Below are 25,219 nucleotides of genomic sequence, written 5' to 3'. Positions count from 1 at the left end.
TGATCATCAAAAGCAGATTTATTGTTATAGTTTCAAAAACAAACAAAGTATCATCCAGTGGTTATGAGGAATCTAGGAAAACCTGTCCCAGTAATGCCAACTTTGAGGTAAAGGGCTGACTAGGGCAGCTGAGAAGTGGGATTTTCTGCTTGGCGGGCTTCTTCTCCCTTGCCCGGTCATAGTTTTCAGGGGAGGACAATGTTCCTGGCCCTGCTGGGGGTTCCCATGGCCCTGAGCTCATAGTTTTTTTCTGAAATCTCGACCTATTCCGTTTGAGAGAGTAGAATTCCCTCATCAGATCTTCCACTTCCCACTGCTCTTCCTTCAGCCTCCGGCAACAGTGCAGGGCAGCGGGGTCGATGGGGTGCGCTTCTGTGTTGAAGATGTAACCCCCGGCCCCCAGGATGCACTCCCCGTAGGGGGTTATCACCGCATCGAAGGTGGAGCCATTGTTGTGGATGAAGTTGGTCGGGTCAAACAGCAGGTAGAGGTATTTCACGGTCTCGGCCAGGAAGAAAGACTCCATGCGGTTGTCAAGCTTGTGGTCTCGCAGATCTTTGATCTGCCACGTGGGGGAGGGAAGCAAGTCAGACCAGCATCACAGTACAGCAGAAAGGGTCAGGGGACCCTGTCAGGCATTCCCGCTCTGCCACTAGGTGACTGCAGGCCTTTGGGCAAATCACTTAACTTTTCAGAACTTTGCCCTTTTCCCAGCCATCATCATCTCTCACCCGGGTTATCACAATTTTCAGCTGGGCTTCCTGCTTCCATCCTTACCCTAAAGTATATTTATATCATAAATCTTACCTGTCACTCCTTCACAGAAAACCCTCTGTTGACATCCCATTTCCCATAGACTAAAATCAAAATCCTTATTGTGGCCTAACAGGTCCTTGGTGATCTGGCTCCTGCTCTCTCCCTGACCTCATCTCTTGCTGCTCTCTCCCTAGTTCTCGCAGGTCCAGCCACATGGCCTTTTCTGTTCTGTGAACAAGCACATGCCCAGCCCGGTTCTTTTCACTGGTGTTCTTGCAACCTGGAGCACTCTTCCTTCAGACGCCCTCCTGCTCTTTCACTTCCTTCAGGTCTCTGCTCAAACGCTGCCTCATCAGAACGGTCTTCCCTGGCCCCCCTACACGATACAACAATCTCCCATCCCCTTTATCTTACCCTGTTGTGACTAAACATTGACCTAATCATCCCCTTTTTAATGATGTAAAAGTGTAGCATCATTTACTTAGCTAATCCTCCCTTAACGGACATTAAGGTGGTTACCAAGTTTTTTGCTCTTGTAAACAACTAATTAGGAGTCTTTACGAAGAGAAATTCTTACTGAGTTTACAGTCAGGGATGAGTAAGTTTACTTGCTACAAACATTTATTTTAGCTTCTCAGAATTAGCAATACATTTTCTTAAACGAAACGAATTCTCAGTAGACATCTATTTTACACCAAAAGAATGTGACTAAAACATGGACTTGATGTACCAAGAATTATTATTCTCTTGCCCTGTTTGCCAAAGGCCAAGGAGTCAGTTGCCTGTTCCCATCATTCTCCTTGGAAGGGCTCCAAAAGACTTCACTTTCATGGAAATAAGTCAAGAGTTCCTAAGGGCCCAATGGGCTCATCCACTTCGGCTTTTCACAAAATACAACATATTAGAAACTACAACATATCATTGCTTTATATTTCTCCTACACATATAGGTCTTTTCTTTAAAAACATGTATCTATGTTTTACTTATAGAATATAATCACATTACAACTTTTTGAAAAAGAAGTTTTTTGTTTGTTTTTAATTCCTTACCCTAAGAAAAACCTCTCTGGGCTTTTTGGCAAATAGGCTTCCAGGCTATTTGCTTACACATCTGGTTTTTACATGTCTGTAACCACTGTTTATTTCTGTCTTGCCTGCCTGGGTCCTCTAAGGATGTGACATGGCTCTCATCCTTGACCCTTTCAATCCATTCTCCACAGAGCAGCCAGAGTTATCTTTCTAAAATACAAATCAGAGCATGTCACTGCTCTGCTGTAAATCCTCCCAAGGCTTCTCATTCCAAGCAGAACAAAAGCCAAACTCTTCCCCACGACTTATACAAAGCCCTGCGCGATCTAGCCCCTGCCTACTTCTGGGGCTGTATCTCCTCCCACTTTCCTCCTTGCTCACGCCCTACAGCCACACTGGCCTTCTTTCTGTCTCCCAGATACACATTCTTTGTTTTTTCTACTAAAATGTCAGCTCAGGGGCTTGGTCTTTCTTCATTGCTATAACCCTCAGCCTAGCACAGAGCCTGGCCCGTGAAAGACACTCAGTAAATGTCTGTGAGACCAGTACAGCTGTTCCATTAAGGATCCCTGGCTTTGCAAATAAGGCTATGGGACTCTGTAATTCCCTTCTAGAATCCATTTTATAGGCCTTTTCGCAAAATGTTTCACAATACTCACCCTTGCCAAGTAGCCTATTCCGACAGCTAAAGGATCTCTGAAGCAGGGAGAACGCCAAGGGCATGGAGTCAAGACCCCCTGGGAACTAACCCTAGCTCCACCTCTACTAGCTCTGTGACCTTTAGCAAGGCTCTCAGCTTCTGCTCCTCAGCCTCCCCATCTATAAAATAAAGGCATTACTTATATCTCTAAGGTCCCTTCCAGTGCTAATATTTCAGAGGCTCTTTAGCAGCAGGGGGAGACATTTCCCAATTCTTGGGCCCGTGGAAACACTTACTGTGGCAAATCCACATTCCACCTTGCTGATTTTTTCGATGGATTCCACGGCATCTCTTCCGAGTTCTAAGACGGTGGGGTCCCCCGTGGCACGGTAGAGGTACATGGCGCTCTCAATGAGTTCTGCAAAGTTCAAAGCAGACCTTCCTCACCCAGTGGCTGAGCAGAGAAGGCTTGGGGACTGCCTGGGGCAGTGAGAGATTCCTTCTCTCCACACCATGTCCACAGGGTCCCAACTAGGGGGAACGTGGGACAACTTACTCAATACTGAATCTTCAGAGCCAATATACCCAGTCTGAAGCTTAGTGGAAACCAGCATTAAAATGGACCATGGACTCCCATCCCAAGGGAGAGACAGGCAGCCAGGTTCTGGGATAGGGAAGGTGGCAGAGGCTGCTGCCTATCTCCCAATATCTGTTCCCTCCTTCTTCCTTAGTAACAGAAGAGCTAACTTTATCCAAGCACATGGCCGCCTAGACTAACAACTATTCCCAGCAGGCAGGAGTGGGATTAAGGTCCCTGCCACCAAAGAGAGTCATGTAAGGCCAGAAAACCAGAGAGAAATAAATTTCTATTTTATCTAAGCTACTACTTTGTCTTTGTCACTTACAGCCTAACCTAATCCTAAAACTTAAAAGAGTATGAGCCTGTCATTACAAGGCCCTTTCCAAGATGGGATAGGCCAAAAGATAAAGATTAAGATACTCAAGAATCAACTTTCAATCTAGCAAAGATGCAGCCATCAGTTCTCTGTGCCCAGAACAAGGCAACAGTCTTACCCTGTTCTACACCACAATTGGAATTTGACGTTCAGACATGGGCCCCATCATAAGATGAATATTCACCAACTAGCCAACAGGAATTGGACCAGATGGGAATATTTATTCCAGAGAAAAGAAAACTTAGCAAAATGTGTTTGTTGCTTTCAGATATCTAGAGAGCTGTTATGGAAAAGATTTGATTTCTAGGGTGGGCCCAGTAGGCAGAAGCTACAGTTCAACAGACTTTCCTACTTCTTCACCTCTTTTTTCTCAGAGAGGAAAGAACATCTCTCCCCTCCCTATACCAACGTCTCCTCCTGATGTTCTACATCCTGTTTCCTCCTAGCCCTTGATCAGTACTTTTCTCCCTTTTGATTTATTACTGCAAACTCCATTACTTATTTTTGGAGAAAAGATCGCTGCCTATCTCTCCAGTTTTCTCCTACTTCTCTCTCCCTTTACCCCACAGGCCTCTAGACACTTGCTCATCTAATCACTCATATTCTAAGCAAAGATTGGGGCACATTTACTGGTAGATGAACACACTGTGTGTGTTCAAAGACAGAAAAGATGGTGTCCTCATGGGAAGCCTCTCCTTATGCTTCTCACAGCTGGCCAACTCAGTGCCCAGGGCCAAGCATCTTGTTTCTTGTTTTCTCTTCCTCACACATGGGCCTGCGTATGCTAGTAATTGCTTGAATTTCCTGTATATCTAGCCAACTCTCTAGAAGAGGGTGACAGTCCAAGGTTTAGATTTGGACTTAGGTGGAGGTAAAGCCCTTCAGAGGCTTTTAGGCTAGGTTCTGTGCTCCAGCACTGCTGATTGGATACATGCACCAGAGCGTCAGGGACTGGCCAATCTAATTATAGAATAGTACCTTATCTCCCATTTGCTACTGTTTTGGGATAGGAAGGGTGACTGGTCTAAGACATCTCTGGATTCCTGGCTGTGGTGCCTTACCTTCCACTGAGACTTCCTGCAAACAAAATATGTTGCCTCCTTAAGTAGTGAGCCCCCTGTCACTGGTGGTAATCAAACAAAGATGAGATAACCACTTGACAGGGCTATTGCAGGGGAATTTCGATTAGAAGACCTCTCAGGTTCCCTCTAAGCTTGAGAATGCACATGTCTAAGTCTTACATTTAGTCCCAAACTCTGTCTTCATTTTATCTATTGGGAACATGGGATCCAATACCATCTGAGTATTTTCTCTTTAAAAAAAAAAAATGCCATGAGAATAAATGCACGAGAAGTACTAAAAACAGCAGCCTCTAAGGAGTCAAAAGTGACTAATTCGCTCCTTCCAGATGCTGCTTTACTTCCACTTCTGGTCCTCCTCCAAGACTCCTACAGCAATCACTTAGAGGACTACAGGGTTAGAGGAGGAAGGAAGTGGAACCGAGGAGGGCAGGATGGGCAGAACCCATTCGAAGGCCCATCGCACAGCTAAAAGGCATTCAGGTGGGAAGAGCCTAAAACAATGGGAACGTGACCTATTTTGAGGGGGAGGGGAGATGACTGTGTGCTGACTCAGCTTCCTTCCTCTGTCCCCCTTTCCGTCCTCTCCTCACAATGTTTAACTTTCCTTCAGTGAGTCAGAAGATCGGAGCTGGAAAGGAACTTAGAAGAGTTATCAAGTGTGTTGTCCCTTTCTTCTCTACATCTTGACTGCTGACCTGCAAGTGGGGAGGTGGACGAGAAGAGATGATTCACTCCTAAAGTCCATTCCAAAGTTCTAACGCTCCATAGACGCACAACTTATCTGACCTGACCCACCGACTTAACGAAGTTTGCCTACACATCTGAAATCCCAATGGCAAGAATTCAAAAGGCATCAGCCTGGCTTTTTCCATCTCACTTGCTTGTCTGGGTTTGAAAGAGCATAAGATGTAATTAGGAGACCTGGGTTCCAGTCCTAGCTCCTATACTTAACAGCCTTGGGCAAGCCATTTCAACCCACCAGGCTTCCGTTTCCTTCTCTGAAAATAAGGGGGAAAAATAATTCCTAGAAGGAAAACCATCCAGAGCCGCTGGAAGAAGCAGATGGGAAAAAAATGGAGCTGTGAGCACTTGCGAGGCATGGAGCCTCATAGAAATGCGAGGGGTTGAGGTTCTGAGAATCAGAGCCTGTGGGCTGGCAGTGGGCCAGAGATGCTGCTTACCTGGTCGAAGCGGGTAACCCTCTCGCTTCTCCACTGTATATCCCTGAGGAATGTTGTAGAATTCCGGGAGCCCCCCAAACTGCTTCCAGACGGTGTAGTAGTTGAGGAAGGTCCTCATGGCATTGTCAATGTCCCCAATGAGGGTCTGCAGGAGAGAAGTGGTTGTCAGGCACGCAGCCACCAGGCAGGAAACCCACATACAAAACCCCACACTCAACCTCAGGGAAAAGAGGAAGCAAAGGCTTTGGAGCCTAAAAGACCTGCGATCAAACCCAGAGTCGGCCATTTACTCAGTGTGCTGCCTCAAACCGGACACTTAACTTCTCTGAGCCTCGTCTCTAACATGCAAAATACAACGTATGTTTTACATAGTTGTGAGGGACAGAGGCTGTATACAATGTCCCTGCCTACCAGTACGTGCTCAGTCAATACTGGCTACTAACTGTTTTTAAATAGGTAAGTCAGCCATCTGATTCAAAATTCTAAGAATAAGAAAAAGATTGATTGTACTTAATCTCATTCACACCCTACCCCCCAGCAAATAACCATTTTGCATTAGTTTGTAAACATAAGCAAAGATGTATGAGTATGTATTATTTCCCCCACATTAAATACGGCTTATTAAATATACTTTTCTGTAGCTTCCTTTATTCATTTAACAATACATCTCAATTTTTCCATGTAAGTACATAAAGCACTCCCTCCTCCTATTTATACAGTTGCATAGTATTCCATCGCTTGGACCACAATTTAATTAGTTCCCTATTGATAGCTGGTTGGCTTGGTTCCAATCTTTTGCTATTTGCTACAATAATCAATGCTGCAATAAATAACCCCATACATATGTCACCTCAAACATATGTGAAGTGTGTCTGTAAGATACATTCCCAGAGTTGGGATTGCTGAATCTGAGAATATATGCACTTGTAATTTTACTAGGTGCTTCTATGTAGCTATTCATATTAGTGTAAGCTCACAGGGAAACAGCTGACCTTCTTGACATCTCCACTGGATGTCTCAAGGATGGAGCAAACTTGACAGTTTCCAAACAAAACTATCGGTTCCTTCACTCTCCCGCAAAGTTGCCTCCCTCCTCTCACCTCTCTCCCTTTTCAGTAAACGGCACCACCTTCCATTGATTCCACTCTGGCCAGATACCTGCTGGCCATCCTTGACTCCTCCCTCTTCCCCCACTCCCACATCCATTCCATCAGCAACTGCTATCAATTCCCTCTCTCTAAAACATAAAGATTTTTCTCTTTATCTCCAGAGCCACCACCTGTTCACCTGCATCTTGCACTGGGATGACCTCAAAGGCCTCCTCACTGGTCCTACCACTTGTCTTCTCCAGTCCACTCTCCCCAAGGCAGCCAGAGTAACTGTCTTACTCAGTGGCTTTCCACAGGCTCAGCTTAAGGTCAAGACACCTCACCATGGCCCTCAAGGCCCTGCGCAACCTGGCCACTGCTGACTTTCCATTGACCGATCTTTCCCTTCCCTGGACTGTGGCCATGCTGCTTTTGTCTCTGATAAACACCCAACTCTTTCCTGCCTCGGGACCTTCACACATCATGTTTCCTCTGCCTGGAACATCGTCCCCCACCCCAGTTCTTCACATATCAGCTTGAGCATCACCACTTCTGAGAGGCCTTCTTATCTAAAGTAAGTCCCCATCCAATATTCTCTCTTTTAGCCTCTAATTTGTTTCCTTCATTGCAACTTATTATTTTATGAATTTGTCTAAGTTTTTCTTTGTGTCTCGCCCTCTGTAACTTCACGAGGACAGGGCCTGGAATACAGCAGGCACCCAAATATTTGTTGAGTAAATGAACAAATTTAATGTCTATAAGCCTCCTTTCTTCATCTATGAAACATCGTTTACCTCGGTGTGTTGTGATAATTCTGTGTAAAATGCCCGGCACATAAATCATTCTTTCATAAATATTTATCACCTCTATGTGCCAGACAGACTGTCAGCTAAATGTTAGCTATTAGTGTTATTATAACCTCACAGAGAAATAACCCCAGGACCCCTTCTTAAAGCAGGAAAAGTGCCACACACAAAGCACACAAATCCTATACAAACCAAGATGGCAAAGTGTGGTATATACGTACAAAGGAATATTGTTTAGCCTTAAAAAGAAGGAAATTCTGACACATGCTACAGGCATGAACCTTGAGGGACATTATGCTAAATGAAATAAGCCATTATGCTAAATGAAATAAGCCAGTCACAAGAGGACAAATACTGTATGATTCCACTGATATGAGGTACCTGGAGTAGTCAAAATCATAAAGACAGAAAACATAATGGTGGTATGACCCAGCAATTCCACTGCTGGGCACATACCCTGAGAAAACCATAATTCAAAAAGAGTCATGCACCACAATGTTCATTGCAGCTCTATTTACAATAGCCAGGACATGGAAGCAACCTAAGTGTCCATCGACAGACGAATGGATAAAGAAGATGTGGTATATATATACAATGGAATATTACTCAGCCATAAAAAGAAATGAAACTGAGTTATTTGTAGTGAGGTGGATATACCTAGAGACTGTCATACAGAGCGAAGTAAGTCAGAAAGAGAAAAACAAATACCATATGCTAACACATATATGTGGAATCTAAAAAAAAAAAAAAAAGTTCTGAAGAACCCAGGGGCAGGACAGGAATAAAGACGAGATGTAGAGAATGGACCTGAGGATATGGGGAGGGGAAGGGTAAGCTGGGACAAAGTGAGAGAGTGGCATGGACATATGTACACTACCAAATGTAAAACAGATAGCTAGTGGGAAGCAGCTGCATAGCACAGGGAGATCAGCTCGGTGCTTTGTGACCACCTAGAGGGGTGGGATAGGGAGGGTGGGAGGGAGACGCAAGAGGGAGGAGATATGGGGAGATATGTATACATACAGCTGATTCACGTTGTTATACAGCACAAAACTAACACACCATTGTAAAGCAATTATACTCCAATAAAGATGTTAAACAAAATAATAATAATGATGGTTGTCAGGGGCTAGGAGAGGAGAGAATGGGGAGTTATTGTTTAAAAGGTATAGAATTTCAGTCTTACAAGGTGAAGAGAGTTATGGGGATGGATGGTGGTGATGGCTGCACAACATGAACATAAATACCACTGAACTGTACACTCAAAATGGTTAACGTGGTAAATTTTATGTTATGTGTATTTTACCACAATAAAAAAAAAAAGAAAAAAATACAATCATTTATTTTTTCTTCCATTACTGGGCATTTGGACCATTTCTAGTTTTTCTTTGTCATGAACTTTGCTGCTGGGAATATCCGTGTACAGGTTGCATCTTTCCCTGGTCAATTATTTTCTTGAGGAACATGCATAGAGGTAGAATCAGGCAAAGTCAAAGGGTGTGATCAGTTGTATGGCTGGGTGGTACAAGCAGGTTTTCCAAGAGGAATGTAGTCAAAAATAGTTTTAAGGAAATAGATTTCCTGATCCTTAATTTTCCTAAAATGGATCTGCTTGAAAAGATGCTTACAACACAAAGGCAGGCAACCCATTCTATCTCTTCCACAACTGTCCTTCTACCATCTTATAAAAGCAAGGTGTACCCACCAACAGTCTCCGGCCTTACTGCGGAACATTGTCCTTGGATATAAAAACATCCTGAGGGCTTCCCTGGTGGCACAGTGGTTGAGAATCTGCCTGCCAATGCAGGGGACACGGGTTCGAGCCCTGGTCTGGGAAGATCCCACATGCCACGGAGCAACTGGGCCCGTGAGCCACAATTACTGAGCCTGCGCGTCTGGAGCCTGTGCTCCGCAACAAGAGAGGCCGCGATGGTGAGAGGCCCGCGCACCGCGATGAAGAGTGGTCCCCACTTGCCACAACTAGAGAAAGCCCTCGCACAGAAACGAAGACCCAACACAGTCATAAATAAATAAATAAATAAATAAAAGAACGTGAATTTCTTTAAAAAAAACAAAACAAAACAAAACATCCTGAGCACTGAACTAGGTTAAATTTAAAATATTAGTGTAGGTGTTGAGAAAAATGAATGGCTCTAACCACTGGGTAACGAATCCTTCTGCAAATCAGATGGCTTTCAATTCTTTGCCTTCAAAAAATTGAAAGAGGAACTGGTCAAGTTGTCAGCAGAGACATCATTAAAAATAATTTTTGATGACAGATCATTTGTGATTTTTTTTAACCATATAAAGAGTGAACCATAAACTACTGCCACATTTGCAGGCCAAAAATGGTTGAATGCTGGCAATTTTATATGGTTCAATCTATTAATGATTTCAAAGAACTGAATGATATCACAATATCAAACTCCTTCCATCTCCATCTACTTATTTAAGTGCATAGGCTCCTCGGCACTTACATCTAAAAAAATGAAAAGCAGGAATAAAATTGATGCTTAACCGTGCCCTGTTTTAGCAATATGTATTATTCATGCACAAATACACGAACTACTTAAAAACTTTAAAAAGCCCCCAAAATCTCATTAAGAAATGCACTTCCAATAAAATTGCTTTCAGGTTTATAATCATCAAAAATCGTAAGCTATAAATGTTGTTTTAATCATTTACATACTAATGATAACTAAATCCAGAAGAAAACAAATTTAATACTCAGAGCTTATGATCACAGGAAATTTTAAAACATTTTAAATTTCTATGTATGAACAAATTTTGTCACAGAGACAAATAAAATATAAAATATATTTTATATATAAATTATATATATAATTATATATATAATTGTATTATATATAATTATATTAATATATAATATTATATATAATTATATATATATTATAAAATATAATAATTAGGATAAAATCCTGTTGGAGTGGCAGAATGGAAATATGAGTTGGAGGAGAAAAAGGAATGGTATCCAACTGTTTAAACTCATAAGATTAAAAACATGCATGGGGCTCTATAATTTTTCAAAATTCTTTTAGGGGACACTCAAGTAAATTTGAAGATCTTAGAAGAGTTGGACCAATATTTAATATTATCAACAAGTTCTCGCTGAGCTTCTTTCCCCATCTATAAAATGAGAGGGTTGGCTAAAAGTATATAATGGGGAACAAGTTAAATAAATGACAATATATCTATTCAAAGGAATACATGCAACTGTTTAAAAAAGTAAAATTGATCTTTATGTATCAATAAAGAATGATCTCCAAGATACATACAGTGAAAAAGAATAAAAATGTTCCTACTTATGTAAAGAATAAAGGGGGCTATAAATATACATATGTCTATGTATATGGATTTCTGGAAAGAGGTACAGAAAACTGACAACAAGGGCTGGATTGGGGAGAGAATCTGAGGGTGGGGGCTTGAGACTTATCATTGTATTCCTTGTTGTGCTTTAAAAATTTACTACCATCTACATGTTACTACCTTTTCTTAATTTCTTAAGATTAAAAAGAAGTTGTTTATAAAAATATTAAAAATATTTTAGGACACACAGGGAGTGGATTAGATGGGCTCAAGATCCCTTCCAGCTGCAACTCTATCAGACCATGTAATGGAGACACATAATGATGGCAGACAGAGCAGCCCCAGCTGCTGTCATGCCCTTTCCTAGGCCCACTGTCAAGAATGAGGACACGTGACAGAAATGTCCAGTGGAGAAATGGTTATTGCCAATGGCTATTACCGCCCTGTCTACTTTGAGTGGTACAACATTCCACAGCAAACTGGAAGTTCAGTTCCTGACACCTTAAAGTTCCCCTTGGAAAATTCAGTTTGGCAGAACTTTAAATCTGTCTCACTCTAAGCCCCTTTCCCATCCCCAATCCACCCCTCCAAAAAAAAAGTGCTCGAGCACTTTTTTGACTTATACATTAGAATGAGCTTGCTTTGCCGGTTCCATAGAAAAAGGACCACCCTCTCTGATCGTTCCTACCTGAAGACCAGGCCAGTAGGCCTCCAGAGACTGGAAGACTGGCATGGACACAGTCCCCTTGTACATCTGCACCCACAGGTACCAGTCATCAAAGCGGGTGTAATTCCGAATGGCTTTGTTATATTCTGCAGAGGAGATAAGATGATGGACACATCAGTGATGAGGGACACAAAAAGCAGGCTTTGGCAACAGAAGGATGGACTTAAACATTTGCAAGACCCTAGGGTGGCCCAGTCTCAAAGCAGACTAGGATGCAAGGAGGCACAGAGGAAGGAGCATGGGTTCTGGAGGCAAACTTCCAGGCTCAAATTCTAGCTCCAGCTTTACCACTTGTTAGCTGTGACCTCGGGCAAGTTTTTCCCTCTTAAGCCTCAGTCTTATTATCTATAAAGTGAGGAGAGTAATGTCATATACCTCATGGGACTGTGCAGTCATTTATTCACTCAACAATATTCACTGAGTGCCTACCAGGTGCCAGGCACCTGGGGGGTGGGAAATAAGACAAAGTCCAGCCCTAAGGGAGCTGGCATTCTAGTGGGAACTTGAACTTATAACTCCCCCTAGACTGTAAATCTATGAGAGCTAGGACTTTGTTTTGTTGATTGCAGAATCCGCAACATGAAGATAGTACATAATAAATATGCACAATAAGCATTATATGAATGAACAAAGTACCAAAAACATGCAAATAAATAAGACAATCTCAAACAGTGTTGTAAGGATGAAATGAAATAGTCCATGTTCAGTGCTTTGCACAAAACTTAACACACCAATGGTACTCAGTAAATATTTGCTGAATAAATGAATGGTAGCTATAATTATTATTAGGTGCCCAACAATTCCTCAATATCATTACTACTAGTGTCTAAGGGCCTGAAGGGTAAACTGCTATTATTCAACAGGCATTAATCTACAGCTACCTCCTGCAAAGCATTGTGGGAAGTACAGATGAATAAGGCCTGGATGCTGCACTCAGTTAGAAGAGATGTAACTGTGATGATAGCTGACTACAAAAATGATGCTGGGCTTCCCTGGTGGTGCAGTGGTTAAGAATCCGCCTGCTAATGCAGGGATCACGGGTTTGAGCTCTGGTCTGGGAAGATCCCACATGCCGTGGAGCAACTAAGCCCATGCACCACAACTACTGAGCCTGCGCTCTAGAGCCCACGAGCCACAACTACTGAGCCCACGTGCCACAACTACTGAAGCACGCGCACCTAGAGCCCGTGCTCCGCAACAAGAGAAGCCACCACAATGAGAAGCCCGTGTACCGCAACGAACAGTAGCCCCGGCTCGTCACAACTAGAGAAAGCCCGCGCGCAGCAACGAAGACCCAACGCAGCCAAAATAAATAAATAAATTTATATATTAAAAAAAAAGATGCTGAAGGCCCTAAATTCTGAGGAAGAATCAAGCTATTTCCTGGGCAAAGTGACATTTAAGCTGGGCCTTAACGGGTGAACAGAATTTGGACACATAAAGGCAGGAAGAAAGGTATTTTAGGCAAAGGAAACACCATGTACAATGGCCAGGAAATAAAAAATCCAGGGCTGCATACAGAGAAGCTAGCAAGGTTCAGTTGGCTCTTGCAGGAAGGCATGAAAAGGTGTAGTGGGCCTCAAGTGGGCAGTGTTAAGTCCATGGTGGTTTTGAATGCAGAGCTGATTCTGTAGGCACTTGGGAGCAACTGAAAGTTTAATAAATAAACTACATGTCAATAGGGAAAACCATGGGGAAAAGCCCCCTTACCCTGCCCTTTTTACCTAGGAACATAGCCATGAGCTTCTTATCCTGAAGCAGGATGGCTCCTTTTACCAGGTACTCAAAGTAGGAGTCCACGCCAGCCCCGATGCCCGCGTCCTGGGCCACCCACTTGCCAGTGAGCACGTCGATGTGGTTGCCGACCTGGGAGAGAGACGTGTGGTGTCAAAGGAGGGCCCAAGACCAAACAAGGATGTCCCCACACCCCTGACTGTCCCGTGATATACAAGGCAGGCGCCCCAGTGCTTCTTGGGAGACACGCAGGCTATCAGGGTACAGGGTTGGGGGGCAAGGCTGGATCATGGCCAGCTCTCTTGCATATATGTACAGTGGAGACACCTCTCATGCACATTTAGGAGGACTTAATTATACACACTGGTCAACAACTGAAAAAAGAACCATGCCTTGGAGTGTTCATGCCCTATCTAGAGTGAGTGTGAGCTGGGAGATGAGAACGTGCTGTTCCCACAGTCTGTCTCAGACTTCTCAGCCTGAGAATCTGCATGCGATTCCAGGGTCTAAAGACATAAGATATACTTCCCGTATTTCCATAAATCAACTTGGGAAGGACATCCAAGAAACTGATAGAGTAGTTGCTTGTAAGGAGAGGAACTGGGTAGCTGGGGGACGGGTCACAGGTGTCACTGGGTACTTTTTTGTATCCTCTGACTTGTGAACCATTTAAAAATAAATTTTAAAGATTTAAATGAAGAGATATGCAGTCCATATAACTTAGACCCTGATGGAAGCTGATAACTTCACCTGGTACTCATTCAAAGAAACAGCTAATTTGTCCTGTGTTAGTTTTGGCAGAGCCCCAGCAAGGAAGACAGGAAGTAGTTGGTTTGGAAGGTGAGTCCCTGGAAACTCTGGAAGAGGAGGGGAAAAGTGAGGCAGGGCAGGGAGGCAGCCCATAAAGGGTGTGCCGTCAGGCAAGTTACCACCATGGGAAACGGAGCTCCATCCCGCCGGGCAGCTCTGGGAGTCAGTGTAGAGCACGAGCCTCGGCACGGTCCCACCCGAGGGCTGGGGAACAAGGGTGATTGTCCATAAACTCCCATCAGTATCAGCCACTGATTGAGAACTGCTCTGGGGTAGCATTTAAGACCTGGCGTTTCCAGCCAAGGGCAAGCAGAGCAGGATCCAGGCAGCAGAAAAGGCCCGTAGCCAAAGAGACATTGGTGATGGCAGCTGGAAGACAGGCCACTGTGCACGGAAATGATAAAGGGCTGAGAGGATGCGGGCAGGGTGGTCACGGAGCCACTATGGCTCCCGAGCTAGAGAAAAAACTGCCTGTGTTGGACACTAAGGGAGTTACTCTAGGTCTCCAGAGTGGCACCTTCTTAAGGGACTGTCAAGGAGTCCTCACACAAGTTTCACTTTTCAAGCTGACTTAGAACCAGACTTTGCATAAAACGTGCCTCCACCTGAATCACTTTCGGACAACACAGTCTTTATAAGTCATAATGACTCAGCAAGGAGGTATTAATCCATCAGTATTATTGCTGAAGTTAACTGTAGATCAGAAAGGTTGAGTGACTTGGCCAGGGTCACACAGTTTCAACATAGTAAGGCTGGGGCTCAGTCTCAGTTCTGACTAAATCTAGTGCTATTTCCTGGACAGCTTTGGCTCAATTACTGTTAGTTTCACTGGATCATCTAGTTTAGGAGCTGAAACCGACCTTAGAGATGATCTGGCCCAAGGTGTGTTAAATTTCCATAGGTGAGTAGGTTTGGAGGGGAAAGGAAAGCTCTGGGGTCAAATAAGTTTGTGAAACGTTGAGTTAAGCAAAGTTAAATAGACGAATTTATCATAGGATTTCATAACCTTTAACCTGCTCGTGTTCATTATGACTCTCCGAAAAAAGGATACTATTTATAGTGTTGCCCAAATTTAATTGACCGGTAATCATTTTCTCATGGAACAGCCATTCAACATCTCTCAAATCTTCTGGTTCTAAGAAACACAGTTTTACAAACAAAAATATGTAAAAATGAGGGCCAGATAGGCTGACGATCTAAGGTCACCGAGTGAGTCAGGGGCATGAAGCATATGACCCACTCCCTAGAAATCAGAGACGCTCAAGGAGCCAGAGCTTATCACGGCCCCTTTTCCTGCCAGAGGATGTGCTCTCATGCTCTCCTCCCCTCTGTGTCAAAGCAAGAACTGGAGGCTTGGTCTACTTTCGGTGTTGTGAGCCTAAGTCTTGGACCACTCCTGAGGTCACCCTTAGTTTCCTTCGGCTGGACTGCAACTTGTTGCTCAGAGCCCTGAGCCTCATAAGCAAGGGCCAAGGTGGCCAACTTGAGCTAGACAGGAAGAGTGGCAGCGGACCTACCAGCCCAATATCTGACCGGCTCTCCCAGAGGCGCATCAGGGCCACTCTGGCCACGTCTTCGAACACAGGGTCACCGGTGAGGCTGCTCAGGGTGGCAAATTCCACGATGAAGGTCCCAATCCCTGCTGTGCAGGTGACAGGAGTCTCTCCCGGGTTCACGCCGTGAAGCAGGTTCACCGTTCCATATGGCATGCCAGTGGGGGTCTGAAAGGCTGAACAATCGCAAAATTAAGACCCCAGATAGGAGCGGGGAGGTGGGCATGGGTGGACACAAGACCAAAGCCTGAGGCCTTGGCCAGCACTTCCCTTTTGTCTCCTGGGTGATCTGCTAGAGACTGAGCCAGAGAAGGATAAATGTCACAACTGGAGGGCCCTTAGTGGCCACCTAACCCAGATGCTGTCAAACACTGCTCCTCACGCCTTGGGCTCTTGCCTGTGGTGAGCAAGGAAGCAGCGGGCTGTGATCTGGGGTATCACACTCCATGCATGCTCACTTTAGCTAGAGCAGCTCTACTTTTACTTATTTTATATTATGCCTCAGAGGCCAGGCAAGTAACTTAGTGTGAAGCAGGCAGGGCTTAAGCCACAGGCAGTGGGGGAGCTGGTGGCACAACGAAGAAGTCATTCATCTACTTGTTAAAACACCATTCTGACCAAATGAAACACAGCTGCAGACTGTAAACAGTCCCAGAGCAGCCAGTTTAAGATCCCTGCTCTAAATAAAGAGTTTCAGGGGCTATGTCATTTTTTTAAAAAAGGATATAAACCACGAAACTGCCAATGTGGTAGGAAAGGTCAGGCTTGTAAAGAAGTGACTCAAAGATCACAGAGAGAGCCAAACGGAGCTGGGATGGGAATGACTACCACGTGCCCACTCCCTTTCCCCCTCCCACGGGCCCAGTGCCCTGTCCACCTCACCCCAGTGCCTTCCAATTCAAGGCAAGGAACTAGACAGCAAGTCAAGAGGCAGAGATTTCCTCTCCAGGCTGAAAGGTCAAACAACCCCAAAGCAGCCTGTGCGTCACCAAACTGTGAACAAAGTTGTCAAAACTTCCAAGAACCACAAGGCCCAGCAACTTTACTGTAAGAAGAGAAACTTGCTATCTGGCAGACATGAGTGGTAAGCAAGGAGGATTCAAGTCACAAGTAAGAAGGGCCCAAAGGGATAGTTCAGAGAAGTCAGGCAGTATTAAAAAGGGGGTGCGGAGGTGACAAAATCCTGTTTCTCAGCGTGGATGCACTTTTCAATATGTGTATTTCTCAATACCAAAAAAAAAAAGAAGGGAGCCAGCAGACAGAGTTTCACTCCAGGGATGAGTCACACAGGACATGACGTTTGTAAGGAGACATTCAGGCCGTGAGTGAGACCTGAACCCAGTTCGCTCACTCTCCTCAGCTCTTCCCCGAGGATGAGAGGCAAGTCCTGGGTGAAGGGGAGACGTGAGATGGCCAAGAGGCTGGTGGAAAGCACAGCGTAATGTGTTTGGGTGTGAACAGCTCTCAGAGCCTCCACCACACCCTGAAGAGAACACAGCGTCCCGCCGATGATGCCGAGCCCAGCTACTGCCCCTCTGGACAAACACTGCAGCTTGGCCTGCAGCCCTGGACATGGCTCAGCTACAAAACAAGTCCCTCTCGTGTCTCAGTGGTGTTTGAGGTTCTCCAAGAACTTTCTCCTCTCTGACCTCATTTTACGTCTCCCCAGAGGGAGGCAGGAATTATGACTCCCATTTGATAGACGGGGAAATTGAACCAAGGAGAGGAAGAGCGGCTTGGTCAAGCTACTGGATGTCAGAGCCGAGTCTAGAACCAGGGGTTCCGAACGCTCACACCAAGGCTCTTCTCTGGAACCCTTTCATTCCAGTGGCGTGTGGGCCTGGGAGGGGGCAAAAGCACTCACTCAAATAAGGGCAAGAGCCTTCCAGCCACCAGGCTGGCCTTCAGCGCTCCTCGCAAACAGTAATGAGGTCAGCTCATCCATCCTAGTCTAGCCCTCAAAATGCCAAGGACTCTCCTGATTTCCATGGTGGGCGCCAAGAGGTAGAAAGACCAAGTGTTTGGGTGAGCAACACGAGCAAATAATTCCGCACAGCCACTCTCTTCTCCAGCAAGAGCAGCAGGACCTACCGGACTTCATCTCTGCCCCATCTCCATGTGGGTCTTACCTGGGAGGAGTTTCCGGGCTGCCTCCTCAGCCATCCTCAGGAGAGGTCCCGAGCAGGGCCATCCAGCCTCCACTTCTACCCCAGCCCTCTTTGATAGCAGGTGAGCAGACAGAAGTCCTCCTACCACTACAGATGGTATAAAAAGCAAGTGTCAGAATCCTAAGGACCAGTCTTTCCCTTGTACAAATTAAACCTAATGCTTTGTTCAGTGGCTCACTGGGAAGGGGCTGGAGCCACGTAGCAAAAGAAGAGTCCTTAACCCCCCACACTGGTATAGTGTTAAGTTCCTGAAGTTTTTTTTCTCTTGGTGGGTCACAAAAATAATGGTTATCATTTTTTTGCAGTCCCTACTGTATACCAAGCACTAGGTACTATTGTGCCCTCTTCAGACAGAGATACTGTGGTTCAGAGAGGTAAAGTGACTTGCCCAGGGTCATCCATCTAGTAGGTGGTAGGGCCAGGTCTGTCTGACTCCAAAGTCCATGCTCATTGCACTTGGTCACTGTCTCCCAGTCACCCCAAGACCAAGGGGGGATACTTACTACCTTCATTTTATTCATTTATCTATTTCAATTTATTACATAATATTTAGGACTTATAAAAAGACACAAAAGTTACGTATCTGGAAGTATGGTTAAACAGATATCCTGAATGGCCCTCCCACTGAAAAAACTGGTGACCTTGAGCTTCAGTTTTCCCCTCCTCCTGGCAGACCAGGAATAAGAGACAAAGGCAGGACCTACCCAGAGTGGGAAGTCTGATAGAAGATCCCTCCATGAAGTTGGGATCTGGAAGAATTATATACCTTGTGTAAAGATGAATTAAAAATAAACCCTACACACCTCCCCTAGCATAGAGTAAGGAAAACTGTATACCTCAACTCTCAATGCCAAGTAAAGAGAAGAAAAAAAATCTCTCCTAAGAATTAATAACCACAAACTGATACTAAGTTTTACAGACTGAATTCACACTAACTGAGTAGTCTAGAAAACCTCAAACCTTTAGCCTAAGGTGGTTTTAGCAGATAATGTCTCCAGCCACATGGCAAGAGTAAACAAAAAATGTATCTGCAAAAACCCACATTCAACCCGGGCCTCAAAGAATCCCACAAGTAAAACCTAGGCAATAAGTGTTCATTAAATAATAAACAGGGGGGCTTCCCTGGTGGCGCAGTGGTTGAGAATCTGCCTGCCAATGCAGGGGACACAGGTTCGAGCCCTGGTCTGGGAAGATCCCACAGGCCACGGAGCGACTAGGCCCGTGAGCCCCAACTACTGAGCCTGCGCGTCTGGAGCCTGTGCTCCGCAACAAGAGAGGCCGCGATATTGAGAGGCCCGCGCACCGCGGTGAAGAGTGGCCACCGCCTGCCACAACTAGAGAAAGCCCTCGCACAGAAACGAAGACCCAACATAGTCAAAAATAAATAAATAAATAAAAAGAAACCATGTTCTCATGTGAAAATTTTTTTAAAATAATAAATAAATAAATAAATAGGGGACTTCCCCGGTGGCTCGGTGGTTAAGAACCCGCCTGCCAATGCAGGGGACACGGGTTCGAACCCTGGTGCAGGAAGATCCCACATGCCGCGGAGCAACTAAGCCCGCGAGTCACAATTACTGAAGCCCACGTGCACAGAGCCCATGCTCCGCAACAAAGAGAAGCCACTGCAATGAGAAGCCCGTGCACTGCAACGAAGAGTAGTCCCCACTCGCTGCGACTAGAAAAAGCCCACCCGCAGCAACAAAGACCCAACGCAGCCAAAAAAAATAACAAATTAGTTAATTAATTAATTAATTTTAAAAAAAAGAAGCACTGGGTCAAAACTCATTGAAATGTGTAGATCTGTGCATTTCAGTATATGTAAATTTACCTCAATAAAATGAATGAGTCATTAAAAAAAAAAAAAGATTCACTGGGAACCTGCTAAAAATACTGACTGTAGGACCCAACCCAGAGATCCCAATTCATTAGATTTAGAGTGGAGTCTACACAGCTGAACTTTTTAAAATGTCCCAAATGCTTCTGATGGGCAGCCAGGTTTGGAAACTAATACCCTAGACTTGCACTATGTAATACAGTAATTAGTAACCACATGTCCCTATTTAAATCTAAATCCATTAAAATTAAATGAAATTAAAAATTCAGTTCTTCAGTTGCAGTAGGCACCTTTCAAATGTTCAATAGCCACATGTAGCTAGTGGCTACTGGACTGGACAACACAGATATAAAACATTTCTATCAAGAATGCAAAAAGTTCTAACAAACTTTCAATAGGCAATAAGCTACAAGAAGGCAAGGATTACATCTTTCTTGCTCTTGGCCGAAAGCCTGGTACCAAATATATGTTAAATATGTGAGTAATCCTGGCATATTTCTTTTCAGTCTTTTCTCTGTCCCCTGCTCACTTTCATGTCTGAAACTGATAAGGGATCCCGAGACCTCCCTACCCAACCCTACAGGAGGGAAGAGCTCTGTCAATCTTGTTTGAGCCAAGTGCCCTGGCAAGGCTGGCGCTTAAGATCCTGTTTACCACCTCTTGGTTTACACAGAAGCCAAAATTCCACATTCTCCTTTCTTCCAAGGGCCCTAGAAGGCAGCCCTCACCTCGGATGTTGGTTTCAAACACAGAGGCGTTCACATCAATATCAAAGTCCACGTTGTCCTGAAGAACTTCAACCACTCTTTGGAATTCTGAGACATTCCCTAAAATCTGAAGGAAAGAGAGACCTGACAGTGAGGCTCTCAGGCTTGTAGGCACTGAAGATGCTAGATTCAGAGTCTAGGATCCTATGCTGGTGTGACTCCCACTTATTCAACTTCAGACTCCCACTTATTCAACTTCAGACCTACAGTTTCTGTTCTAGGACTGCTGGTTAACAGGAGAAAACACTGAGAGCTGGAAATCACACAGACCCAGTATCAAGAGACTGGTAAAGTAAATTCTTTGGTACCAATTTAAGAATTTTTATGGACTCATTTAAATGAAACCAATATAAAGACTGTAGACCACATAAGGAAATCTTAGCTTGACATTTACAGTGGATATTTATTGTTTTTAACCTTGTCACATTCATCCTTATGGAAAATACTGCAGGTTGGTTGGCCCAACATTGATTCTCAGTCTTCTTTACCCTTGTAGCTCCCAGCCATAGAGGCTAGAAATCCACATATTTGCTTTCTCAGTCTCATTTGCTACTGGGTGATTGTGTTACCCAGTCAATTCTGAGCTTTGTAAAGTCTACTAAGGGCAATTCTCAGAAAGCTTCTGTTTTCCTAATAGAAAGGGACAAGACACAGTTGGCATGGCTTTTACTCTTTTTCTTTCTGCTTTGAAAGCAGACTTGATTTCTGGAGCTGTGGCAGCCATCTTAGGCCATGAGGTACTAAGCATGAGAATGAAAGTCAGTATACTAATGATGGTAGAATGGAAGGATACAAAGAGCATGTGGTCTCTGATGGCACAGTTGAGCAGCTGATCCAATGCTAGAAATTACCTTCATTCAGATTTTCTTATACTTGAGAAAATTAAACCCTTTTGTTTAAACCATCAGTCAAATGCAATCCTGATGCCTTTTATTCTGATATCAGTGTTCCAATTTTCCCTTGAGGAATCACCCTTCTTCCACAGTCACTCCTGTAATTTGAAGAAGCTGACTCCATCCCCTCAGCTGCAAGAATGGGCACTTCACCTGGACCAGCCAATGTACTATATCCCTTGGCCAACTGATTGATTCAGGGATAGATGTGTAACCCAAGCCAGATCAGTGAGACTCAGTCCACGGAATTAATGGAAAAGGACTAATTCTCTCCACACACAGGTTACTAAATGAGTGGGATGTGAGTCTGGAGTTACCAGTGGCTACCCTGCCAGCTTAAGGAGAGCCTGAGAATACAGCCAGCAAAGAAAGCAGAAATAAGAGATGGAGAAAGAGATTCCTAATGACGTTATTTAAATGTCCGGAACCAGCTGGCTTTGAGGTCAGTCTTTACCTGGACTTTTTAGTTATCTGACTCAGTAAATTTCCTTCCTGTCTAAATCAGTTTGATTTGAGTCTCTATCACCTGCAGCCAAAACAATCCTGACTATCTCAGCATTCAAAGCCCTCTATGATTTAGACCTAATCTATCCTTCTAACCATGTCTCTCACTGTTCTTCTGTCGACTTCAGTACCCACTATTCCCTGATTTTCTGCCCTCAGACATGCTGTTCCCTCTACCAGAAATCTCACCCTATGTCTTCCCATTTCCAAATCCAACCTATCTTTGATTATCTAAATGTCACCTTCTCTAGGAATCCTTTGATTCCTCCAGCTGAAATCAACCTCTTCTTCCTTTAAAAGACTCCAGCAAGTTTATCCCCACAACTCTTAGGGCATCTATTTCTTTCCAGATTACGAGAATCTTTGCATAGGCAGGAGCCTCACTCATTCCTGCACTCCCCCAGAGGGCTGAGCACAGTGCATGAAGCAATTACTCAAAAAATGTTTGTTAAATGATGACATGAATCTTTCTCCACATTGTAGCCAGTGATCTTCTCAAAACAGGAATCTCATTTTCTACCCTCTTCTTAAAAAAATTCCACTGGCTTTCCACTGCCCCCAAATTAAAGATCAAAATGAAAGATGAAAATAAAAGTCCCAGGTGAAGAACTCATTTTTCACCCACAGTCAAGCTACCAAAAGAAGAAGGATATTGGTTATGCAATGTTGGAGAGGAAAAGGAATAGATGAGACACTTACCAACAAGGTGTCCAGAGCATCAATAAGAGTCAGAGAAAAACTGTAAAAGGACAAAAACCCCAGCTGCTTAGTAAGAAAATCAAACACCAGTTATTAAGGCTGCCCCAGATCAGAGACCCCAAAAACTAATAAGTGAAGCACAGCGATGCCTCTGCCAGTCCCACTTGAAATCACAACAGAGAAGCCATCGTGAAAATCGCCAGGAACCTCTGACCCATTTAACGTACCTGGGAGGTGGGCTGATGTATAACATCTTATGCAAATAGCTCGACTGTAGTTAAACACATTGCCTATATTCTCTGGCATTCTTCTCCACCATAGGGAGGCAGTATAAGATTGTAGCTCAGAGCGCAGGCTTTCCAAATCTAAAAATTTATCTCGCAGTGCACAGAACTGTAGCCTTGAGAATGCTCATGGCAATATTGTTTTTAGAACAGCAAAAAGCTAGAAATAACCCAAATGTATACCAGTTGAAAAGTGATTAACCAAATTGTAATACATTCAAACAATGCAAAACTATGAGGTGGTCAAAAAGATTGTTATCAAGAGTTCTATGGGCTAAGGGGAAAACATTCAAATTATATAGTTAAATGAAAAAGACAAGGTACAGAATAGGCAGTGTCGTGTGTTGTATTCTAACTGCATTTTTCTAAAAGAGACATATAGACAGAAAGCAGATTAGTGGTTTTTTGGGCCAGTGGTGGTGGAGGGATTAACTATAAAGGGCCACCGGGGAACTTTCCAGTGTGACAGAAATGTTCTCTATCCTGTGATGGTGGTTACTACACACTTAAAATGGGTGCATTTTATATGTTACACCTTTAAAAGGTTATTTTAAAAGATATACATATACATACCTATATGATGGTATAAACCAAAAATATTTCTGGAAGGATACACAAGAAAGTTAACAGTGGTTGGAGTTCTAAGGTATGGGAGATATTTATTTTATTATATGATATTGTACTGCTTGAATTTGCCATTTACTTGTATTACTTTTTTCAACTAAAAAATGAAAACCAGCACAATTTGTGTTGAGCTTAATTTCTCCAGTCCCTAGCATATTCATTTGTAAAACAGAGATAACAGCAATTAACTCCTAGGGGTGTTAATTAAATGATATGACACAAGTAAAACGCTTAGCACAGTGTTTAATCAAGGTTAGCTTCAGCTAAATGCAATGATTCTTCACTTACTCAGCAAGGAACAAGACAGAGAATTCCATCTCTCATAGATTTTTATTCTAGTGGAAGTGAGAAAGACTAACACATAAGTGAAAATGACAGTATCAGAGTGAGAAGTGCTACGAAGAAAATAAAAAGGGTAGTTTGTGAGAGTGACCTGTACGGGGTGGGTATTTAGGGGAACTGATGCTAAGGTGACAGTTTGAGCTGAGATCTTAAGAAGCAGCCAGGGATGTGAGGGTAATGGAGGAAGTGGGTTTCAGTTACACTAACAACAAAGGCTCTGAAATTCCATGTTTAGGAGAGTTACATCCCCTCCTAGGCCTGTTTGCCCACTTATAACATGAAGGGGTTGGGTCTTCTGACTTTTTGAAGCCCTTCCACATATCCTAAGCCTCCAGAGATCTGCCCAAGTCCCAACAGCTGGTGTCTGTCACTGCTGTGGCCAGAGACCGGAGGTCCAGACCACCAGGCTAACCCAGCCTTTTTCCACTATGGGAATCCAACTTTCCAGGAGGCTGGGTGGATCCTGGTGGTGCTGGCCTGAACTGGGGGGAACGCGACCCCACCCTGGCTAGGAGGTTTTTCTGGAACCGGTGAGATCATGAAGCCACCAGCTCCAGCATACCCGCCCGCCTAGGACCGGACTGCCAGACCCAGGCCGCCCCCTTGCTCCTCCGCTCGCACTACCTGCCCCAGGTGTCGTGCCCGTCACAGGTGAGAGGTCGCAGCTCGTCGTAGGGAAAGGCATTCTCCAGGTAGCTGTCGTAGGCGTGGTAGAACATGGCCTTGACTCGCTCCCTGGTGCGGGGTACGAGAAATAAGGCAGAGGGCCACCAAACGAAACCAGGCAGAGGAAAGGACAAGAATTAGGGCGGAAAATGGTAATCACCACCTGATTTCTGCGAGGAGCCCAGTGGCGGGGTCCGAGCAGGTCAGGGTGGGGGGTCTGGGATGGAGGATATAGGGAAGGGACCAGGTCTGGGATTCCCATTCCCCAACTATGGAAGGGCGGGGAGCCTGACCCCCTTCACCTGTAGTGGGCGGGGTCGGGCGCGGTGCCATCCGGGCCGGGCGCACCATGGTGCAGGGGCAGCAGCGCACACAGGAGGCCAAACGGGACGAGCAGCCGGAAAGGCATAGAGCGCGTGCCCTGTCAGCGCCGCCGCTGCAGCAGCAGCCGCAGCCACCCGCACATCCTGCGATTCTCTGCTGGTTCTTCCGGGAATTCGGAGCACTGCGCGTGCGGGCCGATGAATCATCCACTCACTTCCGGACTACAAGCCCCAGAATGCAATGGGCGGCGGAACCCAAGCAAAGAGCATCTTGGGATATGTAGTCTCCGAAGCGGAGATCAACGTGTCTTAAAAGATAGTGGCTAGTAAGGCTACTATTATTAATTAATGTTTTAGCAACAGCATTCTTAAAAGCTTTCTTAAATTTAATTATTTTTATTGAAGTATAGTTGATGTGCAATAT

General features: G+C 44.5%; 1 protein-coding gene across 2 annotated transcripts; it reads right to left on the bottom strand.

Annotated features, from left to right (window-relative positions):
• On the bottom strand, positions 1-24,993 carry EDEM2 (ER degradation enhancing alpha-mannosidase like protein 2). Of its 2 annotated transcripts, XM_082430193.1 has the most exons (12): positions 24,775-24,993; positions 24,431-24,541; positions 22,557-22,596; positions 20,422-20,527; positions 18,561-18,605; positions 17,818-17,943; positions 15,653-15,864; positions 13,316-13,457; positions 11,553-11,677; positions 5,644-5,788; positions 2,721-2,842; positions 1-562 (listed from the first exon to the last, which is right to left on the bottom strand). In XM_082430193.1, exons 1-12 carry the CDS (start codon positions 24,879-24,881, stop codon positions 62-64), a joined length of 1,782 nt encoding a protein of 593 aa, XP_082286319.1. In that variant the 5' UTR covers positions 24,882-24,993; the 3' UTR covers positions 1-61. The 2 variants fall into 2 exon arrangements, with proteins under 2 accessions (XP_082286319.1, XP_082286320.1); XM_082430194.1 differs by lacking the exon at positions 18,561-18,605 and having other exon boundaries at positions 24,775-24,991.
• Positions 24,994-25,219: the final 226 nt, after the last annotated feature.

The sequence above is a fragment of the Balaenoptera physalus genome (assembly GCF_965194825.1).
Source record: "Balaenoptera physalus genome assembly, chromosome: 16".
Classification (NCBI taxonomy): Eukaryota; Metazoa; Chordata; class Mammalia; order Artiodactyla; family Balaenopteridae; genus Balaenoptera; species Balaenoptera physalus.
This window is presented reverse-complemented; position numbering and strand designations above follow the sequence as displayed.

Bases quoted from the DNA above. Each gene is read 5' to 3' on its own strand.
- EDEM2 (XM_082430193.1), bottom strand. From the start codon at position 24,881: ATGCCTTTCCGGCTGCTCGTCCCGTTTGGCCTCCTGTGTGCGCTGCTG. The intron at 17,944-18,560 runs GTAGGTCCTGCC...TACCATCTGTAG, and splicing joins TATCAGACTTCCCACTCTGG to TGGTAGGAGGACTTCTGTCT. The intron at 2,843-5,643 runs GTAAGCAGCATC...TGAACTTTGCAG, and splicing joins GGGTTACCCGCTTCGACCAG to AACTCATTGAGAGCGCCATG.